This window comes from Emys orbicularis, chromosome 3 (assembly GCF_028017835.1).
Source record: "Emys orbicularis isolate rEmyOrb1 chromosome 3, rEmyOrb1.hap1, whole genome shotgun sequence".
NCBI classification, from domain to species: Eukaryota; Metazoa; Chordata; order Testudines; family Emydidae; genus Emys; species Emys orbicularis.
Window position 1 is genome coordinate 104,132,286 of NC_088685.1, and position 27,641 is coordinate 104,159,926.

At 44.7% G+C, this 27,641-nt stretch overlaps 1 protein-coding gene across 2 annotated transcripts in view; it reads right to left on the reverse strand.

Moving 5' to 3' along the window:
• Positions 1-753: 753 nt before the first annotated feature.
• Positions 754-27,641, reverse strand: part of LOC135876597 (MFS-type transporter SLC18B1-like) — a 41,787-nt gene continuing 14,899 nt past the window's right edge. For both annotated transcript variants that reach the window (XM_065401865.1, XM_065401864.1), the window contains exons 7-14: positions 26,908-27,044; positions 12,767-12,868; positions 10,938-11,029; positions 9,490-9,585; positions 8,478-8,552; positions 1,521-1,614; positions 1,375-1,424; positions 754-820 (exon numbers count right to left, since the gene is read on the reverse strand). In XM_065401865.1, the coding sequence (XP_065257937.1) occupies positions 754-820; positions 1,375-1,424; positions 1,521-1,614; positions 8,478-8,552; positions 9,490-9,585; positions 10,938-11,029; positions 12,767-12,868; positions 26,908-27,044 (713 nt within the window). The remainder of the gene's footprint in view (positions 821-1,374; positions 1,425-1,520; positions 1,615-8,477; positions 8,553-9,489; positions 9,586-10,937; positions 11,030-12,766; positions 12,869-26,907; positions 27,045-27,641) is intronic.

Genomic DNA, 27,641 nt, shown 5'->3' on the forward strand with positions numbered 1-27,641 from the left:
GTCCACCCAACCCCATCTCCATCATGAGCCAAATTCAGTCCTGGTCTAAACAGGCCCAACACCATACTTCTTTAATATGACCCACTGTGTAAACTCACCCCTCCCACTTTAGCCTTTCTTTCCCACTCCTGAGTTTGTTAGGATGACAAGGGAGATTGTGGACTTCCTTTCCACCCTCACTTTTAATCTCATTTGGCTAAAGAAATTCACAGAATTTAGAAATAAGAAGTTAATTGGTTTTATTTAACAGAGCATTTCAAAATTCCCTTTGAACATCTTATATTATCAGTTATGATATTTTTAACCACTATCTTCCCTTTAAAAAAGGAAAATACACATTAGAAAAAAATATGGTCGTGACAGACTATCTGGAATAGTCTCCAGCAGATACAAGTACAAAAAGTAGAACATCCTGAAATAAAATTCTTTCACATTGGGCAAAACCGCTTTTCAGAACACTGTACAGTGAACACAGATAAGCCAGCTGACATCTGATATTTACCAGTTCAACTAATGTACGGCAGGGACATCCAAAAGAAAGGCATTCAACATTTAATATCCAAGTATCAGAACAGCCCTGGAGTAATATATTGCCGTTACAAATAAACCACAATTCATTGTGCATTATGGGAAGATCTCCCCCACCCCCAGCTCTAGAATTATGCAGTATTGCGTGTTTATGTGTGTGAAGTCCACTCCTCTCATCACTAAGTTAACTATAAAAAATGAACAGTGATCCAAAAATATTTCTGGCTACGTCTCACTAGCCAAAAGGTGAACTCTTTCTTCATTTGTGCCTGGAGGAATCTGTAGGCTGGATCTGTGAGTGGAGGGGGAAGGGAAAAGAAGGAAAGGCAATGTGTGTGACAGAACTTCTGGATACTTTTTGAATACATAATGCTAGCATTATTTAACAAAAAACAAACAAAAAACCCAAACAAATGCAGGTGTAGTCTGTGCCCCAGAAGTGTTTAAAGTCTCTTTCATTACTAAGCTGATTTTGTGTTTTCCTTAGGGCTAGTCTACACTACCCGCCCAGATCGGTGGGTAGAAATCGATCTCTTGGGGATCGATTTATCACGTCTCATCTAGACAGATAAATCGATCCCCGAATCGACGCGCATACTCCCACCTCGTCAGGAGGAGTAAGCGCCGTCGACGGGGGAGCCATGGCAGTCGATTTGCCGCCGTCCTCACAACGGGGTAAGTCGAATAGGATACGTCAAATTCAGCTACGCTATTCGCGTAGCTGAATTTGCGTATCTTAAATCGATTTCCTCCTCCCCGCCCCCCCCCCCAGTGTAGACCTAGCCTTAATGAAAACCTTTTAAATCTGGTTGGAAATGGATGTAAAGAATGGAAGTCCCACAGTACCTTCTTCTTCGTGAGGCCTCTAGGATATAGAATATTCCAATAGATAGTCCCTTTAAAGAAACGGCCACCAATTATTATAGTTGTGTAATATTTTACAGTTGCAGTCTGCAATAAAAGCAACAAGCAAGAATACTAGCTTTACTTACACTTAATAACGCCCATCCTCCTTGTATGGCGGCAGCCCATTCAAACCCCAGCCTCTCATTTAGGAATCCACCTAACGTTGGTCCTACAAAACCTCTAAAAATATCAAAGAGAAGAAGTATGGGTACCTCAAAGAGAAGAAATTACAACATCCACAGCTAAGAGATTCTTTATCACAATCTGAGACACGAGGTTTCAGATCTATAACTTATGTACAGATGGCACATCAGCTGGCAGACATCTATGGAGTAGTCCCATGCTAGAGCGGTTTGACACAGGGTCTTTCAGTGTAGTCAATGCACCAAACTAAGGTTTTGTGAAGTGGGGCGGGGGGGGGGGGGGGAGTGGGAAGCTACGCAGAATATAAACTAACATAGGTTTTCAGACTTGTGTCCTGTTGACTCCTGTGCCCATGCATAGTCCCACTGATTTAAATGGGACCGTGCCCAGGTAGATGCTAGAACTCAATGCAGGAGTGGGGCCTTGTGTTCAAAGTTAGACTACTTATATAGGGGCCTGGTTTTCTGAGGAGCTGAACACCTTGAAAGGTCCATTGATTTCCATGTGAATAGTGCGTGCTCAGCTTTTTTGAAAAGCACAGTACAGCATCATTCTCATGCATTAGCACAACATTATTGTTTGTTCACAATTCACTTCGTGTAAACTGAAGTAGCTTTTTACAAGATCTAAAGACAGATTTAGTAACAGGAGAGGACTGTACATACCTCTTTACTACATCCACCAGGCTGCTGTCATATACCCAGCATTGCTCTCAACTGTCCTGCACTATTGGACAGCCAGCATTTCAGTCACTCAGCAGAGAGCATCCCACTCCTGTTCCATTAAATCCCATCAGCTGCCAATACGGATGATAAAGCAGGGCAGACTAACATCCTGGAAAATGCTGCCCAAAGCTATGGTTTGTGCTGCTGTTGCCTGTGTGCTGCTATCAACACAAGCAGGGTGGGCAGAGCACTGGCTGTGGCATACCTCATGACCTCCTCAACTTCCACTCACTTGGTGGCAGCAACTGGGTGAGAAACTCTGGAACCCCTCCCTTCTAGCCAAATACATGCAGGGCCAGATTCAGGGGCAGGTAACCTAGGCAACCGCTTGAGGTGCTGGACTTGGGACACTGGGCTCAGGGTCCTGTTTTTCTTGTTAGGGAAAATAGAATGTTTGAAGTAAAGTGTTTCAGGTATTCCACATGTGGATTCATTTTTCACTAACCTTTGAGAATGTTCTGGACCTTTCTAGAATTTTGTGGAACCCTCCAGACTTTGAGAGCTACATTTTCCTTGAACCTCCTAGAATGTGGTCAGCCATGCCCTCATGGGTATGTAAGGGGCGGGGTGTCACCAGTCAGTCAGTGAGATATAAAAACAAAGTGAAGTGAGAATGCATCTGCGATATTGTGAACCTTGTTTTATTGTGTAATTGTGAAAGTGTACTTGTGTTTTAAGACTTGAAGAGTGTAAGTAGTGACTAATAAAGGATATATTTAATGAGACACCAGTGATATCTATCAAACCCCTATCTAAGCAACAATATAAAAGAAATACTGTTACTTCTTTTGCCATGCTTAACACATAATGTTTGATGACTTTCTAAGACTGCGGAACATAGACTTTTGCTCTCCCCAATGCTGTTTTCCCCCATAGAAAGTAAAAGATGCTCCCAAAAGAAGCCTTCAGGAGCTCAGTATAGGAAACAAAAAGCTCAATTGCAATCTAGTTTGCATCAAGGGGTAAATTTGATGGAAAAATATCTGAAACAGCTCGATATAGACCAGGCTTTAGGTAGTAGCGATCGTCCCAGTGCAAATAAAATTGAGGAGCAAAGTGTAAATGATGGCAGTCCTATTACTAAGGAATTAACAGATTTACCTGAAGATAAGAAATGGAAATGTGAGGAAAGTGATGGAGAATCACCCAGTTTTCCTGGCGGCATAAAGGAGAGCAAAGAAGAAGAATGTGACTCACATGAAAAGGAGCGTAATGTGAAAGAAAAAAAAAACTGGTTTACATGAAAAGGAGAGAAATGATGAAGAATCAGCCTTGCACAATGACAGAAACAGCAGTGAGAAAAATTGCACACTGCAAATGGATACATCAGATCCTGTTTTATGGCCAGCAATCCTAAACTCTGCCAATATTGATCGTACAATTTTGAACGGGCCAGGCAAAACTGAGGATATGATGTTTCCAGTAAATGGGCAGAAGTGACACATCTCAAAGTCACGCTGCGAAAGAGTGCTCGAGAATGGTGAGAAACTGAATTGGCATTGTCAGTTGTGTTTGAGTAAACTAGCCAAAGTATTCTATTTTTGTTGCAAAATATTTGACAAAGCCAAATCATCGCTTCTGCTTTCCAGGTACAATTACCAGCATAATTTAGCTGATGCTCTGAAGCAACATAAAAAGTCTCCTGGCCATTTTACAGCCTACTCCAAACGGTTGGAGGTCAAGGCCAGACTCAAGCTGAATAAATGCAGACACAGAGAAAACTAGTGCATTATTAAATGTAGAAACCCAGCATTGGAGGAAAGTGCACAAGCATCTGATCTCAAATTACTTGCAAAGAATAATTTGGCTTTCTGGGGCTTGTTGGATATGTTCAGTGAACAACTTAACAGTAATTTCCTCAGTTGGGTAGAGCTCCAATGATGTCATGAGTGAGCACCTACATCGAGTAGTTCATAAAGAAGCTATGGACCATTACCGCAGCAAAACAATTCAAAATGAATTGATTGACCTTGTGGCAAGGAAGATACTTGATAACATATTGATGTGGCTTGACAAAGCGAAGTACTATGCCGTAATAATGGACTGCACTCCGGACATTTGTCACAATGAGAAGACGTCATTTATAGTAAGATTTGTTGATGACGAAGAAGGCTGTATCCAAGTAAAGAAACACTACCTGTTTCCAGTCTGTGGATGACTGGACTGGAAAAAGCCTAACAGAACTGTTTATGAATGTTTTGAATGAGAATAAAATAAAGCTTCAGGATTGCCGTGGCCAAGGCTATGACAACAGCATGAACATGAAGGGAAGAAACAGTGGCGTCCAGGCAAGGATCCTGGCACTGAATCCAAGAGCTTTCTTCATGACTTGTGGCTGCCATGCCATCAATCTGGTTCTGTCAGAGGCAGGAGCATCTTCTTTAGAATCAGTATCTCTCTTCAGAGTATTGCAAAGGATATACCTCCTGTTTTCAGCATCAACTATCAGGTGGAAGATTCTCACGGATAACGACAAATCTGACCATGAAGCCACTAGGTGACACTCACAGAGAGCCACATTGACAGCATAAGGCCAGTGAGCTACCAAGTGACTGAGGTTTATGATGCCCTGATGGAACTGGAGCAGTCGAGTAAAGCCGAGGCCGGAATCCAACATGAGGCGCAAAGCCTGGCCAACCGGATCACGGACTTCAAATTTCTGATCTCAATTGTGCTTTGACACGATATCCTGTTCCAAGTAAATGTTGTAAGCAAAGCATTAAAAACTCAGTCAATGGACGTCACAACTGCTGCTACTTTGACTAGAAGCTGCCCTGATTTCATTGTGGCCTACAGAGACAACGGATTTGAAGGTGCCATCACTGCTGCCAAAGAAATGGCAGAAAACTTAGGAGTTGAGCCTTTCTTCAAGGAAACTCATATTCATTTGAAGAAGAGAGAGTTTGGTTACAAGGGAAGAGATGAGGTGATGGGAAGCTTGGAAGAAAAATTCAGGAGGGAGTTTTTTTGCTCACTCATTACTGCTGCTCAAGTGTCCATCGAAGAAAGGTTTGGACAAATGAAGTACCATGAAAAGACCTGGGTTTTTTTGTATGCCCTTAGTAAGCTGCCAGTGGACAGGAAAACACTCGAACAATTGTACAGACCTTCACTGGAAGCTGACACATGGGGAATGTTCAGATGTCAACGATAAAGACCTCTATGTCGAATTGGACAACATCCATCACATTTTGCAACATGGGAAGCACCCTCCACTCCAAGTTTTCCAATTCATTCATGATGCAAAGCTGAAGGATACTTTTCCTAATGTGTGGATAGCTTTGAGGATTCTGCTCACGCTGCCAATCACAGTCTCAAGTGGTAAGCGCAGCTTTTTGAAGCTCAGGCTCATTAAAATGTATATCTGATCAATGATGGCTAAGGCTGTGATTTTGTCACGGAGGTTGCAGAAGTCACAAATTCCGTGACTTTCCACGATCTCAGTGACTTTCGCAGCTGCAATGGCTGGTGCAGCTGATCCCGGGGCCAGCTTGTAGCGGGGTGGCCACCCGCTCCTGCCCGGAAGGGCTTAAAACAGCCCTTCGAGAGGGCTGTGGCAGGGGGAACAGCCCAGGCTGAGTGGGAGGCAGGCTCAGCTGGGGCCATGCCCCAATCAGGGCCCAGCTGGCCCTATAAAGGCTTGAGCCTGGAGCTCAAGCAAACACACTCTCTCTCTCTCTGCCTTTAGAGGGAGAAGGGCCTGGCTGCTAGGGAGTGTACCTGGGTACCTAAGGTGGAGCAGGACTGGGGGAGGCAAGAGGCGCTGGGGAGCTCTAGCCTGGAAATCCCCCAGGCTGCAGGCCTAGGGTAAGGCCAACTGGGTACTGGGGTTGAAAAGGGGCAGCCCACAGGTAGGCAGAGGCAGCAGGTCCAAACCCCTTTGCCTGTGATGCGTGGCTGATACACTGCAGTCTGCCCCAGTGAACGGGGGCTAAGTAATGACTGGCAGTAGCCAAGACTGAGGTGAAGTGGGGATAGTGGGTGGGGGTTCCCCTGGGAGGGGGAGACCCAGAACTGTGGGGTTACTGCCAGGCGGCAGCACCCCAGATAACGGGGCACCAGGTCCTGGGAGGAACACGGGGGCCAGACTGAGGTAAGGTGGATCACCAGCCTGCAGAGGGTGCTCCGGAGCCTGTGACAAGCTAATTCCCACAGACAACCAGCAGGAGGTGCCGCAGGGGTGAGTCCACTCCCTTACACAGCTGCTCGGGTGTCCTGCAGCCAGCAGCACTGGGTGCCACTGGAGCGGCCTGGGAGCCAGCCGCACAGGCCACTGCTCAGGCAATTCCAGGGTGGCTGGCCCCGGGGAGTGCCCAAGCAGTGGTCCCCAGGGACTCAGAGCAGGGGTGGCTGGGGGAAGTCAGCCCCCACAGCCAATGCAGGGGCTAGCCATCGGTCCCCAGGCCCCCACAGCAGTGGTGTCCTGGTGGACCCCAGAGCAGCAGCACCTGGAGCCTCAGGAACTGCTAAGTTTTATTCAGGGGTATTTATATAATAAAGAGTCATGGACAGGTCCTGGGCCATGAATTTTTGTTTCTTGCCTGTCACCTGTCCATGACTTTTACTAAAAATACCCATGATTAAATCTCAGCCTTAATGATGGCCAATGAGAGACTGACATCGCTTGCTCTTTCATTGCTTGAAAATGCCATTGCCAGTCTTTGGATCTCTGACGCTGTGCTTCAGCTTACGAGGGCAAAGGCAAGAAAAGCGACCTTTTGAACTAAAGGACTAGGGTTAACATTCTAAGGCTGTCACCTACTGTGACACTAATTAATACTGCTCCACCCAATGTCAGTGTACAGTTCAATTTTGTGATGTTAGAACACTTCAGTTATTCTTAAAATTAAGACGTTTCTATAAGCTTAGAGGGATTTTTTTTATTTTCTTATATATGGCATGGATAAATGCAGATTTACAGCTCCTAGCATGCAAATTGATAGTCTTATATGACAGGGATAAATCATGCATGCAAATTGTGCATCAAAGTTATGAAATGGGCTACAAATGCAAAAAAAAAAAAGTAGGGGGGGGGAGCACCAAAGGCACTCCTTGCCTTGGGTGCCATTTGATCTAGAGCCAGCCCTGAACACACACTCACCCCTACCTCAAAATGCCAAATTATCCACACATCAAACTGCCCAGACAATGAAGGGGAAAAGTGATGATTGGCAGGAGAGCGGAGGGGGAGACAGAGGGTAGAAATTGGGAGTAGTGATGGGAACGTCACTACATCCTTTATCTCAGGCACAAGCATCCCTCCTTGTACTATTGGGAGGTTCAGTGTCACTGTCTTTAAGCTAGCACACGCCAAGAGTTTTGATAGCCAAGAAGTAACCACACACACAGGGGAACTGCAGGCTCACCCAGACTTAGTCACCAACAATTATTTCTTGATGTGAAAGACACCACCATCTCAAGGAAGATTAGTTCAGATTCCATCCTGCTATCCCTTTCCTGCCCATTTTGAATCACTGCAGAACATGCCCACCTGGCAGCAGTTTAGTAATGAGTCTTTGGTCCAAGGTTAACACAATGACAGAGGTAAAAGTTAAGTGATTTTTCATTATCAATTTGTCACTGGGAGACTGGCCCCTTTAAGAGGGAGCAGGGTCCAGTGCACCTGTGACTGACTACCTGTTGCCCAACCAGGCTTAAGCAGAGATACCTAGAAAACAGGAGATGGGGAAGGGCTTCCAATGGATCTCTCTTTCAACACAGGGAAAGAAGGGAGAAAATTACACAGGGAGCAGGTGAAAGGGTCCCTGAAGGAACCTTCTGAAGGAAGCTACTGGGAACCTGGAAGCACAGACTCCCCACCCCCCCAAGAAAGAGGGCTATGCAACCCCTGAACCTGAGGGGACAGAGACTGCAGGCCAAGGAGGCTTTATTTTGAATCTGGGCAAAAGACTTTATTTCAAAAAGTCTTTGGACTTCATAAAGTAGAACCCCAGCAGGGGAATTTCATGTTATACCTTTGGACTGTGTGGCATTCTTAAGGGGTCCTGAGAGCACAGACTATTGAGATAGGACATTGAAGAGCCATACTTGGCCAGCAGGGGGGGCGCTAAAGGGCAAGCCAGCTCTTCTACACACTTAAGCAGCCCAGCAACATTATAGTAACACAGAGCAACCAAAACACCAGAAGTTTATAGAGCATGACTGTGTACCTACCCAAGTGACCACATTGCACCACAGAGCCCAGACACCAGTCCTAATGCACTTAACCCCTGCTCGAATCCATTGTCACTGGAGAAAGACAGACAGGTTATTTCCACTAAGTACATTTCTTTCCTTTTAAAGTGCTCTATTCCTGTGGGAATGCCCCCCCCCCCCCCTCCAGGGAAATATGAACTACATAAAGATACACACAAGTGCATCTACTATAGCACAGAGAAGTTTGTCTGTACAGAGGATCTACAACTTTCTGCCCCTTGTCTTGCCTCTTAAGCCACCTGGCACCACCTCCCTAGGAGAAGGAAGATAAGGACAATGTTAAGTGGGATTCCTACCACTACAGCGTAATCACCTTTGAGACTGTGATAACTGGATATCCATGTCATACACAGTCAGTCTTGTGATGGGGCATAGGAGAAGGAAAGCTGAGAGATGGGTCTGAAAAAGGGGAAAGCCCTTGGTTCCAAGGAGAAATACACTGTTGGCTAAACATGGAACCAAGAGGACCTCAGCCCACTATGGGCAAGCAGCATGGAAGATGGGAAACTGCATTTAAAGTAATCCTGACTCCTGCTGATAGAACTGTTACTGTAGTGTCTCCCAGAGAGACAACAGTATTTGCTGGATATTAACCCTTCCAATGACCTGAAATAAAAGTCCCCTTAAAAATATATATATACACATTAGTCTTATGGCTTGCTATGCAAACTACCAAAACCAGCTGGACCCCATGACCATATTGAGGTTGTCACATCCCCTGAACAATAGATAAAATTCAGAAGTGCTTAAGTGATGTAGAAGCCCAGCTCACTTTAAAAAATAAAAAGCAAGAAAGCCACTTGACAAGAGCCTAAGTCACTTTTTCAAAAGATTCACCCAACATCTCAGGCTCAGATCAATAATTAATTAGTTCCCCCACCCCTCCCTCTCAGAGAATGAAAAGGTGGCTGGAAATTGTTTGTAGAGCTTCCAAGTATTAGTAATAATATAAACAGATAGAATTACTTACTAAGCACAACTGAGCATCTCAGGAAACAGTGGGACACCAGTCATCCCAAAGGAAAAGCCATATAAAACCAGCATTAGGACAAACATCCAGAGTTTGCTGCAAAATGAGCATTGAAAGGAATGGTGTAAAACTTCTTTAAAATAAACTTTACTCTCGTTAATTAGGACTGTTACACCAGTTCTCCATGGTTCAGAGATTAGTTTTCCCTTCAAACCATCGTTCGCTATAATATTCATTTTAAACCATCCAGTAAATAGCCCTGCATGTTTTGACAGAAGAGATTTAATAGTGCAGCTCCAATTTGAAAAATGGACTTTGTGAAAAATAAAAAATTCTGTGATTCCATGTTTGTTGCATCAATGATTTCCTTATGCAGGGAGCTCAGTTTATAAACAGAGAATGGTTTTACCAACTGCTGACCCTGAAAATTTATCCTGGGGTTGTTAAATCCAAGATATGGTCTTTGTTTCAGAACACTAAACATTCTGCAGTCCACAGTTACATCGGTGTAGAGATAGAGGTGTGGGAAAAAAAAACCTACAAACTAATTCCTGACGTTTCTCCTCCACTCACTCCTCCCAAAATGTTTGAAATTGGTTATGTTCTTCTTCAAAAGTTAGGAAAAAAATGTAACCAGCTCTACACCTTAGCAACCCTTGCCATCAGTGTCATTTCACAGGTGTAACAGAGTATATCATTGGAAGACAATAGGGGTAGAACAGGTGGCTTGACAAATGGAACACAGACTTTCTTCACTTTTTGGGGGGGCAATGATTTTCCATTGAGAGGCATTTCAATGTCATAAATATCCAAGGAGAGACAGGCAATGTAGTTTTTTTTCCCCCCAGTGTAATTAGTTGAGATAAATACCAAATGCGGGCTATAGCGTTTACCTCATCTAGCTACATTGAGGTAAAAAAAAAAAAAAAACACCACAGTACCCGTCTCCCCTTGGGTATGACATCAAGATGGCTCTCAGTGGGATCCCTCCTCCTCCCCCCTCTACCCCCACCCATGAAGACATAGACGTAGTTGCTTATGCATCCCAAGAATTAACAAAATATATCACTTTGCTCTCCCACAGCCATGTTGGTCCTGGAGGACTTACCAGTAACAACAAAACTAACCTTTATTATTCTCCACCCCACACACAGACTAAAGTGAGTAGGTACATCTCTGAAGAGGCAAAGGCTGCAGGTCAATACAGATGAGTTATTTTTTCTAGTCATTTTTTAATTATAACCGTACGTGTATTCTGATGCTCCCATCTGGAGGTACATTTGTGTTCTGCTGCTTGAGCAAGGAAAACAGTATCTCTTTTCAAAAGCTCAGCAGATAAACTCCTCTTGCATTGAATGGCTACATAAAGTGGTAATAATTAGACAGAATGCCAATTAATGGGGAAAGCTCACTTGATAGTGTTGGAGATAAAAGATGGTAAACTGTACCTTTCAATGTGCAAGATGGGAGCAGGTCCTAACAGGAAAAAGGACAGTGCTGTCAGTAAGCCTCCAAAGACCAACAACCATTTCCTTAGGTGCTGTGAAAGAGAAATCAAAGGTCTGAAGAAATTCAAACTCAACCAAACTCTTATCTGCCAAACTAGCACATAGGCAAAAATAATTTGGTTAAGGCACTTCTGAACACTTCAAACCCACCAGGGAAAAGGAAGATACTTGTGACTCATTCAGATGCATTTCCCTTCCTTCAGAAGCAGCTCAAACCTCTTGGGGGTGAAAGCAGGAAGTAGAACAATAATTTTCTAGAGAAAGTGAATATTCTCTCCCCATCACAACAGAGTACGAGTCCTTACACTTAACATTGCTACTCAGCATTAGTTATGGCACTACAGTATCTCCTACTCCCAGTGTAAGAAGATGCTGCAGATATGACAGGTAACAGAGGCAAATTTAAGAGTTTGACTGGATTACCTCAACCCCCAATGAAGCTTTTAAAAGTGGCCCCTGCGGAAAACTCCTTTACATTCTGACTGAGGCTCCATAGATGGATGTATGGGAGAGGCACTGATCAGTACATTTCCTATCTCATGCCCACTCCCTGGCAAGTACTGCCTACTGTGGGGATTGCATCCGGAAGCTTTCAGGTGACAAATCAGGAGGTGAGGGTATTTCAAGTCACTGTGACCCTATTGCAAGCAGACTCTGCTACCAGGTGCCCAAAGCTTGGTTTTCACCAGCAGTATGATTCAGGACTTAAAAAAAAAAAAAAAATACTGCTGAAACGTAAGTTTGCACATGATGCTGATGTGACATTAACCACTACTGTCAAGTGCTTGCTGCCATACAGAGTTGACCATGCACATAATTTTGGATATTCAATCTCTCTGCTTTTCCTATTGTCTTTTTGCTACATAATTGGTGGTCACTGGTAAATGGCAAAAGTGACACATACTATGTCAAAATAAATATACATTTGCACTTGTGATCAGATAAGACTTGAACAAAGATCTCCAAAGGTAAAAGGCTGTGTCACCAAAGCCTCCTAGCCCACACATATACCAAGCTCATTTGAAATATATTCCTATAGTGAGCTTTTCATTAAGAGTGTGAAGGTACGGCTGGCCAGTACATTTGTCCAGAAGGGGGGGGGGGGGAAGTCCTGATAGCTTGTTCACCACCCCACACCCTCCCTCCCCCCAATTCCAGCTCTACCTGGAGTAGTGATTCTTTAAGGCTAGGTCTACACTACCCGCCTGAATCGGCGGGTAGAAATCGATCTCTCGGGGATCGAATTATCGCGTCTCGTCGGGACGAGACAATCGATCCCCGAATCGACGCTCTTACTCCACCAGCAGAGGTGGGAGTAAGCGCCGTCGACGGGGAGCCACGGAGGTCGATTTTGCCGCCGTCCTCACAGTGGGGTAAGTCGGCTCCGATACGTCGAATTCAGCTACGCTATTCACGTAGCTGAATTTGCGTATCTTAAATCGACCCCCCCCCCCCCGTAGTGAAGACCTGCCCTAAGAGGCTGACCATGCATTTAGCCCATCTAAAAATCCAGCTGTATATCAGCTATAATGTACATAGAAACAGTAAAGATAATGAACAAGTGTATTTGTGATCTTAATGTAACCTCAGATCCTTTGAAGAAAATGGGACTCAGTGCAGGTGTAAAGGCCTGGGCAGATGGACCCCTTTGCAGAATTGGGGTCTTGGTCTAAGACTTCAGAAAAGAGACTTCTCTGCTTTTTTACTCTGCATATTTAAGCTAGTCATGTACATATGACACTATACAAGCAACAAGAGATTTTACTCACTGGCATTTTATCACTTAGAAGCCCAAGTAATGGTGAAGAGAGGGAGTAGGAGAGTGCCAACGCTAGAAATACTAAACCCACATAACCAGCCGGTAATTTGAACTGTAAAATAAAGTTTAAAAAAAAAAAAGCACAATGATTGAAGTAGTGCATAAGAATCACATTTTAGGCTAAGTGGCTGAAGCCAATAATTTTAACTTCCTTCTGAAATATATTTTTCAATACTTGCGTATCAGCAGAAGTTTTAGGGTTACCCCTTACCCCAAATCTCTTCAATTCATCAGGTTCCATTACTCCACAGACACGCATGGTTCAAGTCTAATCTCAAAAATTGACAGATTTGCCCCCAATCCAGAAGGCTTCATTTTAACAGCTCAGAATCTGGGGTGTTTGAAATCTAGATCTCAGAGTTCAGTACAAGTGGCTCTAGTATTTAGATCTCCTCCAATTTTTAGTTTTGTTAATAGTAGAATACTACAGCATTTGTATCTTCCTACTAGGTAAATTTATTTTACAGCATGATTTCCCTTTAAGATGGCTTTTAAACTGGAAAAAATTAATGATTTGATTTGTTTAAAATAAAATAAATAAATAAATAAATAAATAAAAATAAAATAAAATAAAAAAGTCACAAAAAACCCCTCTGTTGTTTGCAGTGTTGTTGCAGCCATGTTGGTTCCAAGATATGAGAGACACAAGGTGGGTGAGGCAATATCTTTTATTGAACCAACTTCTGTTGATGAAAAATACAAGCTTTTGAGCTATACAGAGCTCTTCTCCCAGTCTTGGAAGGGTTCTCAAATTGTCACAGCTAAATACAAGGTGTGGAACAGATTGTTTAGCATAAGTAGTTAGCATATATGCTAAGGGTCCATTTAAGGTGAAGTGGCTCATTAACACCCTGCTCATAGGACAAAAAAGGTGGGGTAGTGGGTTACAGATTGTTGTAATAAATCATAAATCCTATACTTTATTAAAACCATGATTTTAGTGTCTAGCAAAGTTATGAATTTAAGCTCCCAGGCTTGTCTTTTGAAAGTGTTGTGCAGTTTTCTTTTGAGGAGGAGGACTGAGAAGTCAGATATGAAGTGATTGTGTCATGAAAAGTGTTCAAACACCAGTGATATGGTGTTTTTGTCTTTCATCATTTTTCTTTGTGAGTTATCTGAGAGAATAATGACTGTCTGATTATTAGTTATTTATTGGAGAATATAGGGCACTCGATGAGGTACACCACATGTTGTGATAGGCAGGTGTAGGACCCATGGATCTTGAAGGGTGCGTTGTGGGGGGGTATTGATCATTATAGCTATAGTGATGTGTCTTCAGGTTTTGCTTCTGTTATGGCAGGAGCTGGTGCCACTTGGAGTTGGTGGGTTCTGGTCTGTGGGGAGCTTACTTCTGATGATGAATTTGGAGAGGTAAGGGGTTGTTTCAAGGCCAAAAGAGGGGATTCAGGAAAGCTTTCTTTCAGGACAGGGTCCCCACTGAGTATGGGTTGTAATTATTTAATGATACCCTGTATGGGTTCCAGTATGGGATGATAGGTGACAACTAGGGTTGTGCAGTCAGACAGTTTTATTTCCATATTGAAGAAAGTTCTTTCAGGGTGTTTGGGTGGCCCGTTCCCTGAAGCAATCTACGTAACATCTCTGGTGGAGTGTCCTTGTTTGATGAAGGCAGTTTTAAAGTGCAGTAAGATATGTATCCCGGACTTTCTCCTCAAAGCATATTCTGTGGTATCTGAGTGCCTAGCATGGTGTGTTTGGGGTAGTTACTGGATCTGTGAAGTCAAGTGTGGTGATCCGTGAGTTTCTTGTACACAGTTTTCTGTAGGGATCCATTGTTGAAGCTGATCGTGGTCTCCAGGAAGTTGATGGTGGTGAGGGAGTGTTCTAGAGAGAGTTTAGTAGATGGGTGGTGGTTTGTTGAAGTTGTGGTGGAAATCTGACGGAGTTTAGGTCATCTGTCGAGAAGATGAAAATGTCATGGTGCATTTCTCCAGAAATTCTTCCTCAAGGTGGCCCATGAAGAGGTTCGCATATTGGGGAGCCATCCTAATACCCATGGCTGTTTCCATGCTTTGAACAAACTGTTTGTTGTTGAATGTGAAATTGTTATGGGTGAGGATGAAATGGATGAGTTTGGTGATGTGTTTGGGGTGGATATCTGAGTGTTGATCATTGTCTTGTAGATATTTGAGGTAGGTAGTGATGCTGTCATTGTGAAGAACGTTGGTATAGAGGAGTGACATTCACGGTGGCAAGGAGGGTGTTTTGAGGGAGCTTCTTAATATTGCAGAGTTTGTGCAGGAAGTTTCGTGTGTCCTGGATGAAGCTGACCTTTTGTGTGATGAGTGGTTTGAGGATAGTTTCTATGAGTCTGGATATTCCTTCAGTAAGAGTGCCATGGCTAGGTATGATGAGTCTGCTGGGGTTCCATTGTTTGCGTATCTCAAGAAGCATGTAGAAGATCCCTGGGGTAGTTTTGTGCAGGATGAAGTTGTAGAGTTTCTCTTGGAGTTGTTTGAGGAAGGATTTGATAGTATCTTTAAATTCCTGGGTGGATTGTGGTGTGGGGTCTTCTTTAAAGTTCATTATAGTAGGCATTGTTGGAAAGTGGTCAGCTGACCTCATTGATGTAGTCATCATGGTTGAGAATTACAATACTCCCTTTGTCTGCAGGTTTGATCATTATCTAGTGGTTGGATTTCAGGGACTGTACAGCTGTCCTCTTGGCAGGGGAAAGATTGTGGTGGATATGCTGTTTGTTAAGGATTTCACAGTCTTATTTTTTTTCCTGAAGCAATCAATGTGTGGTTTTGTCCACTCTGGGGTGTCCAGCAGCATGCCCTCTAATTTTCCCCACACATGTGGGGAATGAATTTTGTTATGTGCACCATCACCTCCATATTGGTGCACATAACAAAATTCATGTGGCGGGGATGGGACCGAGGGGTTTGGAGTGTGGGTGGGGACGGGGGGGGCGCTCAGGACTGGGGTTTGGATGTGGGGGGTGTCATAACTATAAAGGGAAGGGTAACAGCTCTCCTGTGTACAGTACTAAAATCCCTCCTGGCCAGAGACTCCAAAATCCTTTTACCTGTAAAGGGTTAAGAAGCTCGGATAACCTGGCTGACACCTGACCCAAAGGGCCAATAAGGGGACAAGATACTTTCAAATCTTGGGGGGGGGGGGGAAAAGGCTTTTGTGTGTGCTCTTTGTTTTAAGGGGTTGTTCGCTCTTGGGATGGAGAGGGACCAGACATCAATCCAGGTTCTCCCCATCTTTCTAAACAAGTCTCTCATTTCAAAATTGTAAGAAAAAGCCAGGCAAGGCGTCTTAGATTTACTTTGTTTTCTCAACTTGTAAATGTACCTTTTACTAGAGTGTTTATCTTTGTTTGCTATACTTTGAACCTAAGACAGATGGGGGTCCTTTGAGCCCTTTAAGTTTGATTACCCTGTAAAGTTACTTTCCATACTGATTTTACAGAGATGATTTTTACCTTTTTCTTTAATTAAAAGCTTTCTTTTTAAGAACCTGATTGATTTCTCCTTGTTTTAAGATCCAAGGGGGTTTGGATCTGTATTCACCAGGAGTTGGTGAAAGGAAGGAGGGGGGAAGGGTCAATTTCTCCTTGTTTTAAGATCCAAGGGGGTTTGGATCTGTATTCACCAGGAGTTGGTGAAAGGAAGGAGGGGGGAAGGGTCAATTTCTCCTTGTTTTAAGATCCAAGGGGGTTTGGATCTGTATTCACCAGGAGTTGGTGAAAGGAAGGAGGGGGGAAGGGTCAATTTCTCCTTGTTTAAGATCCAAGGAGTTTGGATCTGTATTCACCAGGGAATTGGTGAGAGAGTTTCTAAAAGCTTCCCAGGGTAGGGAATGGTGGCAGCGGACCAGAACTAAGTTGGTAGTTAAGCTTAGAAGTCCTCATGCAGGCCCCTACATTTGTACCCTAAAGTTCAAAGTGGGGATACAGCCTTGACATGGTGGCAGAGCAGTGGGATTCGTTTTAAACCCAAAAGCCAGTAAGAGATTTTTTTTTCCTTCTAGCTGCTTGGAAAGCAGAGCTGAAGGTAGATGCATATCTTATCTCTCCTTGCCTGAAGGCAGAGGTGTTAAGTTTTTTTTAACAAGGTCCTTTGTTAAGAGAAGTGTTCAAATAAGCAAACAAACTTTGACTGGTAAAGGCAATTTACAAGCTGAATTGTTTTTTTGTTTTTTTTTCTTTTTTCTTTTTACATCCTCGGGAGTAGCTTGTTAGAAAGTCTCTGTTAACTCAGCAGCAGCCAGAGCTAAGTACATCCCAGTTTCAGTCAACTGCAGAGGGGTGTGACCCAGCACAAGAAAACAGGAAAATGACTACCAAAGAAGTAGCTAACAAAATAGAACTGGCCAAACTAGAAGCAGAAGAAAATGAAAGAAAACATCAAAGACTGCTTCAAATTAAAAAACTTGAAGAGGAGGCCCATAAAAGAGAAGAAAAAGCCAAAGAGGAGGCCCACAAGAGAGAGATGGAGCTGGAAAAAGCCAAAGAGGAGGCCAAAGAGGAGGCCCATAAAAGAGAAGAAAAAGCCAAAGAGGAGGCCCACAAGAGAGAGATGGAGCTGGAAAAAGCCAAAGAGGAGGCCAAAGAGGAGGCCCATAAAAGAGAAGAAAAAGCCAAAGAGGAGGCCCACAAGAGAGAGATGGAGCTGGAAAAAGCCAAAGAGGAGGCCAAAGAGGAGGCCCATAAAAGAGAAGAAAAAGCCAAAGAGGAGGCCCACAAGAGAGAGATGGAGCTGGAAAAAGCCAAAGAGGAGGCGAGAGAAAAAGAAAGGAAGCATGAACTGGAAGCAGCAAGTGCTAGGCAGGACGCATCAGACCATCCTAGCAACTCCACTCCAGGTGCCACTTCCCATCCCAGGAAATTCCCCACCTACAAGGCAGGCGATGATACTGAGGCCTTCTTAGAAAATTTTGAAAGGGCCTGCCTTGGATACAGCATCACTCCAACCCAGTACATGGTAGAGCTGAGGCCGCAGCTCAGTGGACCCTTAGCAGAGGTGGCGACTGAAATGCCTAAGGAACAAATGAACAGTTATGAACTTTTTAAAAACAAGGCCAGAATCAGAATGGGGCTAACACCTGAGCATGCCCGTCGGCGGTTCAGAGCCCTAAGGTGGAAACCCGATGTGTCATTTACCCGACATGCCTACCACATTGGGAAAAATTGGGATGCCTGGATATCAGGAGCAAATGTTAAATCTACGGAAGAGTTGCCCTTCCTATTGCAAATGGAGCAGTTTTTAGAGGGTGTTCCTGAGGAAATAGAAAGGTACATCCTAGATGGGAAGCCCAAAACTGTAACCGAGGCGGGGGAGATTGGAGCCAAGTGGGTGGAGGTGACAGAAAAGAAAAAAGCTAGTAGCAGTTGGAGCGAATATCAGAAGGGGCAAGCCGAAACAAAACCTTACCACCGGGGACAACCCAAGGCCCCACCCACATCCCAAGGGAAACCCCAGACGCCTTCTCACCCCACCACACCAGTCTCCATCAACCAACATCGCCCCGGTGATACCTTAGCAGGGCGATGTTTTAAATGTAATGAACTGGGGCATATAAAGGCTCACTGCCCCAAGAACCCCAACCGATTACAGTTCATTACACCCCAATCACACCAAAGATCCCCAGACCCAGATGCCTCTCTCATACCCTCGGAGCGAAGGGAAACCTTGAGAGTGGGCGGAAAGAAGGTTATCGCTTGGAGGGACACTGGGGCACAAGTGTCAACTATCCACCAATCCCTAGTGGACCCCAAACTCATCAACCCGGAGGCTACAGTGACAATTCAACCCTTTGTGTCACAGTCTGTAACCTTGCTTACAGCCAAGTTGCATGTTCAGTACAAGGGCTGGTCAGGAATGTGGACGTTTGCAATCTATGACAATTATCCCATCCCCATGCTGCTGGGGGAAGACTTGGCCAACCATGTGAAGCTAGCCAAGAGGGTGGGAATAGTCACCCGCAGCCAGGCTAAGCAAGCTTTCTCCCCCATCCCTGTTCCAGAGCCGTCCACCAGGGCCCCGTCTGTGTTACCAGAGACCCAAACAAAGGTGGTGGAACCGGATCCCCTGCCAACGACTGCAACAGCCGTAGTGGATCCAATCCCAGAGACCCAGCCAAAGCCAGTCCCAGAACCGGAACTGGCAACGCAGCCAGCACCAGAACCATTGCCAACACTGAGTCCAGCGCTTGCAAACCCGTCTACAACTCCAATGCCAGAGGGCACCAGCGAGTCTGAACTGGTGGAAGCAGCAGATAACCCTACCCAAGAGGCTCAGCCAGAGCCTGAAATACCACATAGTGCACCAGCGGACAGCGGTTCACAGTCAATGGAAACAGCCCCAGCACCTGCATCGCTTCCAGAGGGACCAAGCCCCAGTCCACAGTCCAAGGAGGAACTGATGTCTCCAGCATCAAGGGAACAGTTCCAGGCCGAGCAGGAAGCAGATGACAGCCTTCAGAAAGCTTGGGCGGCGGCACGGAGCACCCCACCGCCTCTCAGCTCTTCTAACCGATCCCGGTTGGTTGTAGAACAAGGACTTTTATACAAGGAGACTCTTTCTGGTGGGCACCAGGAAGACTGGCATCCTCAAAGACAGTTGGTAGTTCCCACTAAGTATCGGGTAAAACTCTTGAGCTTAGCCCATGATCATCCCAGTGGCCATTCTGGGGTGAACAGAACCAAAGACCGGTTGGGGAAGTCCTTCCACTGGGAGGGAATGGGCAAGGACGTTGCTAATTATGTCCGGTCTTGTGAGGTGTGCCAACGAGTGGGAAAGCCCCAAGACCAGGTTAAAGCCCCTCTCCAGCCACTACCCATAATTGAGGTCCCAGTTCAGCGAGTAGCTGTGGATATTCTGGGTCCTTTCCCAAAGAAGACACCCAGAGGAAAGCAGTACGTACTGACTTTCATGGATTTTGCTACCCGATGGCCGGAAGCTGTACCCTTAAGCAACACCAGGGCTAACAGTGTGTGCCAGGCATTAGCAGACATTTTTGCCAGGGTAGGGTGGCCCTCCGACATACTTACAGATTCGGGAACTAATTTCCTGGCAGGGAACATGAAAAACCTGTGGAAAGCTCATGGGGTGAATCACTTGGTTGCCACCCCTCATCACCATCAAACCAACGGTCTGGTGGAGAGGTTTAATGGAACTTTGGGGGCCATGATACGTAAATTCGTAAATGAACACTCCAATGATTGGGACCTAGTGTTGCAGCAGTTGCTTTTTGCCTACAGGGCTGTACCACATCCCAGTTTAGGGTTTTCACCATTTGAACTTGTGTATGGCCGCGAGGTTAAGGGGCCATTACAGTTGGTGAAGCAACAATGGGAGGGGTTTACGCCTTCTCCAGGAACTAACATTCTAGACTTTGTAAGCAACCTACAAAGCACCCTCCGACACTCTTTAGCCCTTGCTAAAGAAAACCTAAAGGATGCTCAGGAAGAGCAAAATGCCTGGTATGATAAACATTCCAGAGAACGGTCCTTCAAAGTAGGAGACCAAGTCATGGTCTTAAAGGCGCTCCAGGCCCATAAAATGGAAGCGTCGTGGGAAGGACCATTCACGGTCCAGGAGCGCCTAGGAGCTGTTAACTATCTCATAGCCTCCCCCACCTCCAACATAAAGCCTAAGGTATACCATGTTAATTCTCTTAAGCCCTTTTATTCCAGAGAATTAAACGTTTGCCAGTTTACAGCCCAGGAAACAGATGACGCGGAGTGGCCTGCAGGTGTCTACTACGAAGGAAAAAGGAATGGCGGCGTGGAAGAGGTGAACCTCTCCACGACCCTGGGACGTCTGCAGCGACAGCAGATCAAGGAGCTGTGCACAAGCTTTGCACCGATTTTCTCAGCCACTCCAGGACGGTCCGAACGGGCATACCACTCCATTGACACAGGTAATGCTCACCCAATTAGAACCCCACCCTACCGGGAGTCACCTCATGCCCAAGCTGCTATACAAAGGGAGATCCAGGACATGCTACAGATGGGTATAATCCGCCCCTCTAGCAGTGCATGGGCATCTCCAGTGGTTCTAGTTCCCAAACCAGATGGGGAAATACGCTTTTGCGTGGACTACCGTAAGCTAAATGCTGTAACTCGTCCTGACAACTATCCAATGCCACGCACAGATGAGCTATTGGAGAAATTGGGACATGCCCAATTCATCTCTACTTTAGACTTAACCAAAGGGTACTGGCAAGTACCACTAGATGAACCCGCTAAGGAAAGGTCAGCCTTCGTCACCCAGGCAGGGGTGTATGAATTCAATGTACTTCCTTTCGGGTTGCGAAATGCACCCGCCACCTTCCAAAGACTTGTAGATGGTCTCCTAGCGGGATTGGGAGAATCTGCAGTTGCCTACCTCGATGATGTGGCCATTTTTTCTGATTCATGGACAGAACACCTGGAGCACCTGAAAAAAGTCTTCGAGCGCATCCGACAGGCAGGACTAACTGTTAAGGCTAAAAAGTGTCAAATAGGCCAAAACAGAGTGACGTACCTGGGGCACCAGGTGGGTCAAGGAACTATAAATCCCCTACAGGCCAAAGTGGATGCTCTCCAAAAGTGGCCGGTTCCAAAGTCAAAGAAACAGGTCCAATCCTTCTTAGGCTTGGCCGGATATTATAGGCAATTTGTACCACACTACAGCCAAATCGCCGCCCCGCTGACAGACCTAACCAGAAAGAAACAGCCAAATGCAGTTCAGTGGACTGATAAGTGTCAAAAGGCCTTTAACCAGCTTAAGGCAACACTCATGTCTAACCCTGTGCTAAGGGCCCCAGACTTTGACAAACCGTTCCTAGTAACCACAGATGCGTCCGAGCGGGGCGTAGGAGCAGTTTTAATGCAGGAAGGACCGGATCAAGAATTCCATCCTGTCGTGTTTCTCAGCAAGAAACTGTCTGAGAGGGAAAGCCACTGGTCAATCAGCGAAAAGGAATGCTACGCCATTGTGTACACGCTGGAAAAGCTACGCCCATATGTTTGGGGACGGCGTTTCCAACTACAAACAGACCATGCTGCGCTACAGTGGCTTCATACCGCCAAGGGAAATAACAAAAAACTTCTTCGGTGGAGTTTAGCTCTCCAAGATTTTGATTTTGAAATACATCACATTTCGGGAGCTTCTAACAAAGTGGCTGATGCACTCTCCCGGGAAAGTTTCCCAGAGTTAACTGGTTAACAATTGTTCTTGGAATGAAACATATTGTTAGTTTTTATATAATCAGTAGTATGTCTAAAGGTACATGTGTCTTGTTAACTCTGTTTTCTCCTAGAACTCCAGGAAGAAATCACAGCCAGTGTGGAACCGAACGTCCAACACTATCTGTGATTTGGGGGGGCGTGTCATAACTATAAAGGGAAGGGTAACAGCTCTCCTGTGTACAGTACTAAAATCCCTCCTGGCCAGAGACTCCAAAATCCTTTTACCTGTAAAGGGTTAAGAAGCTCGGGTAACCTGGCTGACACCTGACCCAAAGGGCCAATAAGAGGACAAGATACTTTCAAATCTTGGGGGGGGGGGGGGAGAAAGGCTTTTGTGTGTGCTCTTTGTTTTAAGGGGTTGTTCGCTCTTGGGACGGAGAGGGACCAGACATCAATCCAGGTTCTCCCCATCTTTCTAAACAAGTCTCTCTTATTTCAAAATTGTAAGAAAAAGCCAGGCAAGGCGTCTTAGATTTACTTTGTTTTCTCAACTTGTAAATGTACCTTTTACTAGAGTGTTTATCTTTGTTTGCTATACTTTGAACCTAAGACAGAGGGGGGTCCTTTGAGCCCTTTAAGTTTGATTACCCTGTAAAGTTACTTTCCATACTGATTTTACAGAGATGATTTTTACCTTTTTCTTTAATTAAAAGCCTTCTTTTTAAGAACCTGATTGATTTCTCCTTGTTTTAAGATCCAAGGGGGTTTGGATCTGTATTCACCAGGAGTTGGTGAAAGGAAGGAGGGGGGAAGGGTCAATTTCTCCTTGTTTAAGATCCAAGGGGGTTTGGATCTGTATTCACCAGGAGTTGGTGAAAGGAAGGAGGGGGGAAGGGTCAATTTCTCCTTGTTTAAGATCCAAGGGGGTTTGGATCTATATTCACCAGGAGTTGGTGAAAGGAAGGAGGGGGGAAGGGTCAATTTCTCCTTGTTTTAAGATCCAAGGGGGTTTGGATCTGTATTCACCAGGAGTTGGTGAAAGGAAGGAGGGGGGAAGGGTCAATTTCTCCTTGTTTAAGATCCAAGGGGGGTTGGATCTGTATTCACCAGGAGTTGGTGAAAGGAAGAAGGGGGGAAGGGTCAATTTCTCCTTGTTTAAGATCCAAGGAGTTTGGATCTGTATTCACCAGGGAATTGGTGAGAGAGTTTCTAAAAGCTTCCCAGGGTAGGGAATGGTGGCAGCGGACCAGAACTAAGCTGGTAGTTAAGCTTAGAAGTCCTCATGCAGGCCCCTACATTTGTACCCTAAAGTTCAAAGTGGGGATACAGCCTTGACAGGGGGTGAGGGATCTGGCTGGAGGTGTGGGGACAGTGATAAGGGACTCAGAGCTGGGACAGAGGGTTGGGATGCAAGGGGTGAGGGATCTGGCTGGGGGGTGCAGGTTCTGGGGTGAGGTCAGGGATGAGGGGTTTGGGGTGCAGGCTGCCCCAGGACTACGGCAGGGAGAGAGGACTCCCCCCAGTGCGCTCGCTCTCTCTCTCCCCCCCCCCCTCAGCACCTCTCTCCGGGGGGGAGAGAAGAAGAGGTGTCTCTCCTTGCTGTGGCAGCTCCGGGGCTGGCACCACGCGATAGGCATCTCCCACCCCGCCCCGCCCCGCCCGGCCGCAGCAGGTCCGGGACTGGGCTGGGTTGGGGCCGGGGCACTTCTTCCCCATCCGCAGCAGGGCTAGGCTGGGGTCAGCAGGGAGAGGTGCCTCTCCCCACCGCAGCAGGTCCAGGGCTGGGAGAGAAGCATGTCTCCCTGCTACAGCCCTGAATACCTGCACAACACTTAATGTGACCACACAGCTTAGAGGAAACTTAGATGTCCAGTCAGAGGATTCTTTTTTTCTTATGACTGTGGGTGGGGACATGGTAGTTGTGGGAGGTGTTGTCATTGTTGTGAAAGAATACTTGAGGAAGAGTCCGTGAAAGAGTTATTCTAGTTTTCTACATGATAGTATGGTATCAGGGTCTGTGGTGGGGCAGAATTTTGGTCCCTTGTAAAGTACAGATAATTCAGCTGCAATTAGGGGTACTCTTGATAAATTGATGATGTTGGGTTGTCATGCAGCATTCATGTGGCGGGTCCTATTGCCATGGTTTATCTCAGAGGCAAAGTTCTGTGGGTTGTGGAGTTGTTGTAGTTAGTTCCAACGGTGGTTAGTTTTTGTTTTTAACTAGTTTGAGGTTTTTTGCGTGCTCTCCAGGTAGGTTTCTTGATTTTTTTCTTTCTATCATGTGGGAGTACATGATAATTTCTTGTATGAGGGGATTTCTTCTGGAGTATGGGAGGTGCAAGAGATGGTTTCTTTGTTTTTCTGAAGTCCTTCTGAAGAGCTGCACACCATATTTGGGGTTGTAGGTCTCTTTCTCCAAACAAAAGTTGGTCCAGTAAAAGCTATTACTTCATCCACTATGTCTCTCTAATATCCTGGGAACAACAAGTCAAACAACAATGGAAGATACTGAATTTTGCCATTGAAATGGAAATTCCTCAACATGAATTTAAAAAAAAACACACAACAATAACAACAACTTAACAGCGACATTTACTTCCTGAGTAAATGCAAGAAACAAAACATCATCCCCAGAGGGCTCATCATCTATAGCCCTCTGACCAATATGCTTCAAATATGCTAAGTAACTCTGCAAAAGGACTTCAGAAAAACTAAAGAACCATCTCTTGCCCCTCACATATTCCAGAAGGAACCTGACAGCTATATACAACAAACCTGTTGATCACCATACCTACCTACCCAGGTCCAGTAACTACCCCAGATACACCAAGAAATCGGTTACTTACAGCCAGGCTGTCAGATACCACAGAATATGCTTTGAGGAGAAAGTCAGAGATACATACCTTAACACACTTAAAACCACCTTCACTAAATAAGGACAGTCCACCAGAGGGGTGGATTATATCACAGAACAGGCCTCCCTAATAGCCTGAGAGAGCTTGCTCCATTACAGAAAATAAACAAAAGTTCTGATTGCATATCCCCACTTGTCTGTTATCACACCACACTGGAACCCTTACAGGGCATCATTAAACAATTACAACCCATGCTCAATGGGGACCACATCCCAAAAAAAGTATTTCCTGAACCCTCTCTTCTGGCCTTGAAACAACCCCCTCCCCTACAACCTCACTAAGCTCCTCATCAGAAGCAAGCTCCCCACAGACTAGGGCCCACCAACTCAAAATGGCACCAGATCCTGCCAGAACAACAGAAGGAACAACATACACCTTTCAAGATCCAGGGGTCCTACACATGCCTATCGCAATGTGTGGTTTGCCTCATCCAGTGCACTCAATGCCCCAACAACCAGACAATCACTATGCTGTCAAATAAACTTGCACAGTAAAGTGATAAGACAAAAACACTTTATCACATATGGATGAACACTTTTCACAAAACCATCACTCCGTATCTGACCTCTCAAGCCTCCTCCTCAAAGGTAACTTGCACAACACCTTCAAAAGATGAGCCTGGAGCTTAAATTCATAATGCTGCTAGACACTACAATCAAGGTCTTAATAAAGGACACTGGATTTATGGCTTATTACAACCATCTGTAACCCACTAACCCCACTTTTTTGTCCTATGACTGCAGGGGTATTAATGGGCCACTTCACCTTGAATGGTCCCTTACAATATGTATTAACTTCTTATGCTAAACAACCTGTTCCACTTTGTATTTAGCTATGACACTCTGAATACCTTTCCCAGACCTGGAGAAGAGCTTTGTGTAATTCAAAAGCTTCTCTCTCTTCTCTCCCTCCCTCCCCCCAAACGAAAGTTGGTCCCATAAAAGATCATCTCACCCACTTTGTCTCTGTGATATAAAGAGGGATTCAGAACAGGGCATGGGAGGGAGAGGAAAGGGGTCTCACTGATGCAAAAACAATAGAATGAGAAGTTAGAATATTGTAGAGTAGGCTTTGTTCACTTGCCATTTGCCTTTCCCTAGTTTTATAGGCCAATGGCATCAACAATTCACAATTCTAGATTTGAAGAGCTCAGTCAATTCAAATATTCCAAGATTGCAGCTATTTCCATTGAAACCTCTAAGTCTGTAAATACTCGTCTTACCCAATCACATGAACATGAACCCTCCTGCCATTCACACATGCATTATCTGTTCATACTTATCCAGAGACAGTAAGTAGGTAAGAATCAGGAAAAAAATGGCACTTGGCAAAGGTGCAATTAAGCTTGGTTTTCAAGTTCCCTGATGGGGAAACACAATGACAACATTAATACATACCTAATGATTTTGTTAGCATGCACTTTATTTCAGCATGTCAGGCAAGCATACAAATAAGTGTCGCTTATCCATCTTAATAGATAAGTGACAAGGCCAAGATAGTGTCTTCAGACTAGACTGTTGAAACAGTTTAAGTGTTTTGTGTTGTTACAAGCAGAGGTAGAGCCAAAACAGCTTAACCCCGAAATAAGATGCTTTTGCTTAGGACAATGTTCTGTCACGGTTACGATTATCCCACAGACAAAGCACTTACTCATTTTATCTGATAGACGGGGTGCATGAAAGGGAGAGTTGCAGTCACCGTTTGAATACCTTAGGGAAGGATCTTATGCAACTGGAAAATGGGGGGGGAACCTATTTAAAAGAGAGCAAGGGATGGATTTTCATAGCTGTTGAGTACCCATAATTCCAAATGAAGTTAATAGGAGCTGCTGGTGCCCAGCACTGCGGAAATCAAATTACTCTGAATGGCAAGTCAACAACACGGTAGTAAGCTCGGCTAATGCCAATGACAAGCACATTTGATAAAATAGAATTTATTAGGACATTAATTTTAAAAATATTTGGATTAAAGTACTCCATATTGCTGAAGTCATTAACCCATCTCTTGCACATTAAGATGACTCACCTTCTCTGAAACAAACAGTGACATAGTGGGATCCAGAAAGCCTAAACACGCACTTAGTGAAAATCTAGTAAAACAGAGAAATACAACTTTTGGCAGAGTAATGAGCATCCAGAAGGATTCCTTCGTAGCGATTGCATCTGTTTTAAGAGAAGAAAAGAAACTGTGTTCTTTTGGTAGCATGGATTGTGTTTAATTTGATATGCTCATAACCTACTCTTACTTCCAAGATTCAGTATTCTCCCACATCTTCAAAGCAGTGGGAATCTCAAACAAATTGAAGCAAAATTTAGAATGTTACAGCTCATGGTTGGACATTGTTATAAGATCAGATTTTTTTTTTTTAAAGCCTCCAAAATTGGAAGCTAGACAAATGAACAGAGGGGAAAAAATGAAGAAAACAGAACTTAAAAATTTCCTACTTAATGCCTTCATCTTAGATTAAAGTAATTGGGCTATTGCCTATTAAGTGAATAGGCAAAAATATGAAATACAGCCATCTCTCTACAGTACACCATCTGCCATTACACAAGATCAAACTAGATAATCTAATAATTATTTTCTTTTAATGGCCAGAAAAAGTTAACACATTGTGCATCATAAAACCACATGTGGCAGTTCTCCCTTTTCATGGTATTCCTAGTTCAGACACGTGCTACCAAAACAAAAAAGAGTGTCAGTTGTCAAACCAAATCAATTAGCATATGCATGCAGTTACCTGATCAGGCTTCCTGCAC